We start from the raw sequence: 5,552 nt of genomic DNA on the forward strand, positions 1-5,552 counted from the left end.
TTCATGGACGTGAATCCGATTTTGGTACGACAAATTTAAGAAAAATGGAAGGGTATTTTTGATTACTGATTCACAATAAACCATTATTTGTTCATTGCGCTAAAAGTACGCAATGGAAAGTAAGAACTCTAAAATACATGTAATATACAAATAAGTGCGGTAAGATGCGCGACTACAAAGCAAGACCATGCTGAGGGTGGCTTGGTTCGATTCCCGGTTCCGGTCTAGGCAATTTTCGGATTGGAAATGATCTCGACTTCCCTGGGCATAAGAGTAGCATCGTGTTAGCCTTATGATATACGAATGCAGAAATGGTAACTTGGCTTAGAAACCTCGCAGTTAATAACTGTGGAAGTGCTTAATGAACACTAAGCTGCGAGGCGGCAATGTCCCAGTTGGGGTATGTAATGCCAATAAAGAAGAAGATACAAATAAGTTAGAGTCGGTAGTTTGGTCAACATTTTAATTAGATTTGAAAACCAAGCCGTACCAACTACGACGGGAATTAGTTCACTATCCTACCTAACTTAAAATTTTCTAAACTTCGAGGCTAATACGAGTACTTGTATGCCCAGTGTAGTGGACATAATTTCCTAATTCGGAAATGCATCTCAGCCATCTTTAACATAGCATTGCTTTGTAGCTGAGTATCTTGCCATTAAGACCGCAGTTAACTCTTTGTATTGTTGTCAAATTTTTGCAATTTGCTTTGTTCATCCAGGCATCTAGTAGAAAGATACAACATTGATATGGATTTCGAGCAACCTAGACAAATATTTGCCATTATAACTAACAGTGCACTGATAACTTTAGGGTAAAAGGAATATACATTTTTAACGGACAACCCGTGAAGCATGTTACGAATAAGTCGCATTTATCTGATTTTTATATGCAGAAATCACATTCAGTAGACATAGATAACAAGGCTTGAATTCAATACATGTGTTTAGGATAATTCACGATAGATTCTCAGTATATTCCTGGCTATCAATGGCAGGACTGAAACAAACGATTTACTTTTTTGGATCACAAAAAGACTTAATAGACAACCTGATATGTGTTTCGAATAAAGAGTGTGACAACTTGACAGACCTGTTCGTTTGGCTAATCATCCTCCCTTGCCACAAAAAAAAGTTTGTCACATCGTCACGCTCTGCTTTATGAAGTAACGTGCCATGTTTCAATTTCATCTGATATGCTTAGTTCGTGTTAAGTGCTGCACTAAGAATGAGTAGGATATTAGTCTTCCTCGTTTTAACATACACTGTATTGCAATGTGATTGTAATAATTTGCTGGAACCAAAAAGCGAAATCTCGGATTTTTATTTGAAAGTTGTCGTAGAAATTCTGCAGACTTATTACAACGTTGGTCACATTCCAGTGCAAATTAATTGGCTATCATCCGATCCCAATGCAGCAATTCAACAAAGTGATTTGATCAATAAAATTATACAAAATAAAAGTGACAATTACAGTATATTGTTCCACATGGACAACACCATACAGCGGAAACCGTTTTACTACAACCTTATATTCGTTGATGATTACGCTGCTTTCCAGAATATGACTAGTGTCTTCGGCAGTGAGTTGTATGATTTCTCTGGTCTTTACACAATCGTAATGACTAACGCATCGGTTGAACTCTTTGTGATATCAAAAATGTTCGAGGCCATGTGGACCTTAGGTATTGCCAATACAATTCTTCTGAATCCAGATCTTAAAACTAGCCGAAAAGTGGTTCACATTTATTCCTACTTTCCCTACACTCGTGGATATTGTGGCATCGCTAATCCCGAACTGCTTCATTCAGTCTTCAGCCACCACATCGATGTTTCAGATGCCAATTTGTTCCGGAATCGTTTTAAAAATTTTCACAACTGTACGCTAACAGTGGGCACTTTCGAAATTAGGCCGTTTATCATCGTTGAAGTTACAGAAGATGAGAACCATGTGAAGGTTAGCGGACTTGAAGCGGATATGATGAGCATTTTGTCGGAGCGCTTGAACTTTCAACTAAGCTACCAATTCACGCCTAATGAAACTCAATGGGGATTCTTGGATAGGACCGACAGTACAGGTCTTTTGAATATGATCCAACGTGGTGAGGTAGACTTTGGGGTAGGATGCATTTCATTCACCAAGGAGCGCTATAGATTGCTTAAAGTTGGCACAGCTCATTACACAACAAAAGTGGTGTTTGCAATTCCTGAAGGGCGACTCTACACTCCGTTGGAAAAACTGTTGAGGCCGTTTCAGACAAAAATGTGGATAGCAATTGCCATATGTTTATGTTTTGCTTCTATTGTGGTTATGATTCTCGAGATCTCCGATATGAAGGGTTACTTTGTGGGAAGCAAAGACGATGATCTGATGATGAATCTCCTCACGATCGTTTTCGGCAATGCAATATTGAATACGTCGGGTAGGAGCTCAGTACGCGTGGTACTGATCTCGTGGATCTACTACTGCTTCGTGATACGATCGGTTTACCAGGGATTACTGTTTCAGTACCTGCAGCAGGAGCAGCGCTGGCCTTTGGTAGAAACTATGGCCGACATTGATAGAGAAGGGTTTATGTATTATATGGTGGATGCTGCTGTTCGATTTTTTGAAGCCACACCACATGTGCTAAACAGGTAGGTAAATTCAATAAAATATGGAAGTTTAAGAATCTAGTAATTTCGTTTATGCTCATTTTGTTAAGGCATCATCATTACTAGGTGTTTTAATTCGGGGTTTCATTGTTTAATGAATATGTACATAAAAAAAACCATTTTCCATTTTTTCTAGGACAATATATCTGCCACAGGAGAGTGATAATCTGAACAAAGCCTTGGAGAATTTGACTCGAGGCGAATTACACGGAGTGATACTGGTAACGTCTGACCACATCGCCTACCACAACAAACACAAAGCTGAGTGCGGAATCGCCACAGCAATGAAGAATGAACTAGTGGTCGACCCGCTTGGTATCCATTATCCGAAGAGTTCACCATTACCGAAAGTGTTTGATCGAATAATCAAGGACCTTCATCCATCGGGGTTGATTAATTTTATCGGTAGAAGCTATGGGGCGTTTGAATCTTACAGAGAAGACCACATCGATCAAGGGGAGCCAGTTTCAATAAACAATATGCATTTGTTGGGGAGCTATGTCTTATACTTGATACTCAATGCTTCGGCTTTTGTGGTATTTATTTGTGAGATAAGTTTAAGAAACATAAGAATGCAGTTGTGTGTAATTCGAAAATATTATTCTAAACATACTCACTGAAACAGAACCATCATACAATCTTTCAATTAAGATTCCAATTTATTGGCTTCAATTTCCTGGTGATGCAACAAAAATAATAATAAATGACTAAATGCATTTATTCAGACTAAGACCAGAGTTGCTTCTGCAATTGGTTTACGGATGCATGTTGCCAACTATTTAGTATACGTAGGGTTTGACAATCATCTTCTACCTGCTTGATTCACAATGAACGATGCGCACTTCGCTTTATTGCACTATTGCTTTCGAGAATAGTTTTCATCGGGTTATTGTTCGTCATTCGAGATACGTTGTAACGGCCATTCGATCCGTTACAGGTTTGTAAATATTTAGGGTTATTCAATATGAATTTGATAGAATATAGAAAGTAGTTTAATTGATATTTTAAATAGTATCGAATTTGAAAGTTCCCAGCATACTGTTGTACCACGTTTCAATCCAACAAAAAGCTATTCCAGCCTCTTGATTCTCTCATGCTCGCAAAATCAAGGATGTTCTAGATCAACAGATCAACGTGCAAACCATGTGTTGGCAGATGCGAGCGCGTGTGATTACGTCTCGGAGTCTTGTAGTGACCATCCACCTGGGGAAAACCTCAACAATGACTATTGATAATTTCGGGAAAGATCGGCAGGCGAAGTGGGCTCTAATCCGAATGGAATAATTGCTTCCTGCGCTTCGATCGTTGGGAGGGGGAAATGGGATCTAGGGACTTCGTGAGGTCAAAACCGAAGGCTAAGAATTTAATCTGAGGAAACTTGACTGGGACTCGTTCACTTTGATCTGGATTGTGGAGGAGGCAGGAGTCGCGTCGTGAGGTGATATTTAAGGTAGAAAAGTGACATGGTAGCCTCTTCGAAGTTATTAATTCAAGTTTCAACTCTCTCCTAGTTTATAGAAAAGATAGTCGTGACTAGTTAGATGAACTACCGTGCTAATTGAGGAAAGTGTGCGAGTGTGGAAAGAAAAGAAATGTAAATCACATGCTTTATAATGTGCTCCTTTGTGTGGTGGTAATAGCGTGGGAAACACGTTTCTTTCCTAGATTTGTGGCAAGTGTGCCGGATGGCCGTCCCTCACAAGTTAAGCCAGCGACCACTCCTAACCCCACTATGCAGCGTCAAGGTTTCCCCGGCGATCCACTTCGCCGGAAGGGGCCGCGACCGACATTTTCGCGCCCAGGCAGGGCGAATGCAATCGTAAGTCAGCAGCAATAGCAACCGTTTTTCCGCTTTCGGTGACGACCGAGAGCGCAGCAGCAGCAAAGCAAAGCCCACATCTCGTTAGCGAGGCGCCGTCGGCGCATGAAGGTTTTCGTAGCGTGCAGTGACGGGAAATGTAATTTCGATGCCATGGGACCAGAGCATTAATGAATAAAGCTTCCAGTGAATGACTAAATTTGTTATGATTAAATCATTCAACTCTATGATTAAAGATTATGATTAATGATTTATTTATTTTCGACAATGATTAATGATTATGATTAACGATTAAACTATTTTTTGACAATGATTAGCGACAATGATTAATGAATAAAATGTTTGGAATATGAATAACGATTACCGATCGTGATTAAATGTTGACACAATATGTGTATGATTAATGATTAACGATCCATATGATTAATGATTACGAATAATCAAATTAAATGATTTGCAAAGTGATCAATGATCAAGTAACCTATCTACCAAATTGTGTCATTAAAAGGTATGAAAAATGTATGATTATGATTAAAGATTAATGAATAAAAGCGATGTATGCAATGATTTAAATTGATGACTAATGAATAAACTGAAAACAATCATGAATATGATTAGTGATTAATGATTAAATATAAAAATCTATGATTAACGATTAGTGATTAATGATTGAATCGTATTTTTTGTATGATTATGAATAATGAATAATGATTAAATAACCCATTATTCATTAATCATGATTAAATCTATGATTAATCACTAATGCTCTGCATGGGACTAATTTGCTAATAACTTTTTACATACATTATTTACATTTATGTTCTTTATATAAACATGTAGCCCTCAAAGGACCCTATAACTTTTTCTAATAGGTAATTTCTTCAAATCTGATAACGGCGGCGGGAGAGTCGAGTTAAAAGCGGAGCAGAATGGATACGTTTGCGTGCGTTGTGGGAGTTTTTCCATAGCAAAACTGTTAAAACGCGCGCAAACGTATCCATTCTGCTCAGCTCTTTAGTGTCAAATGACATTAATGTCATGACAGTCCGAGACATTTTTTAAATTTCGCTCTCATGGCG

General features: G+C 38.5%; 1 protein-coding gene across 1 annotated transcript; it reads left to right on the forward strand.

Annotated features, from left to right (window-relative positions):
* Positions 1 to 1,488: 1,488 nt before the first annotated feature.
* On the forward strand, positions 1,489 to 3,128 carry LOC134222189 (ionotropic receptor 21a-like). Its single transcript, XM_062701332.1, has 3 exons — positions 1,489 to 2,636; positions 2,791 to 2,969; positions 3,064 to 3,128. Exons 1-3 carry the CDS (start codon positions 1,489 to 1,491, stop codon positions 3,126 to 3,128), a joined length of 1,392 nt encoding a protein of 463 aa, XP_062557316.1.
* The last annotated feature ends 2,424 nt before the right edge of the window (positions 3,129 to 5,552 follow it).

The sequence above is a fragment of the Armigeres subalbatus genome, chromosome 3 (genome assembly GCF_024139115.2).
Source record: "Armigeres subalbatus isolate Guangzhou_Male chromosome 3, GZ_Asu_2, whole genome shotgun sequence".
NCBI lineage: Eukaryota > Metazoa > Arthropoda > Insecta > Diptera > Culicidae > Armigeres > Armigeres subalbatus.

What these genes read in the sequence shown, in the direction of transcription:
- LOC134222189 (XM_062701332.1), top strand. Translation starts at nt 1,489, where the DNA reads ATGGACAACACCATACAGCGGAAACCGTTTTACTACAACCTTATATTC. An exon ending in ACACCACATGTGCTAAACAG is followed by an intron (nt 2,637 to 2,790) that starts GTAGGTAAATTC and finishes CATTTTTTCTAG; the next exon opens with GACAATATATCTGCCACAGG. An exon ending in ACTAGTGGTCGACCCGCTTG is followed by an intron (nt 2,970 to 3,063) that starts GTATCCATTATC and finishes TTTTATCGGTAG; the next exon opens with AAGCTATGGGGCGTTTGAAT.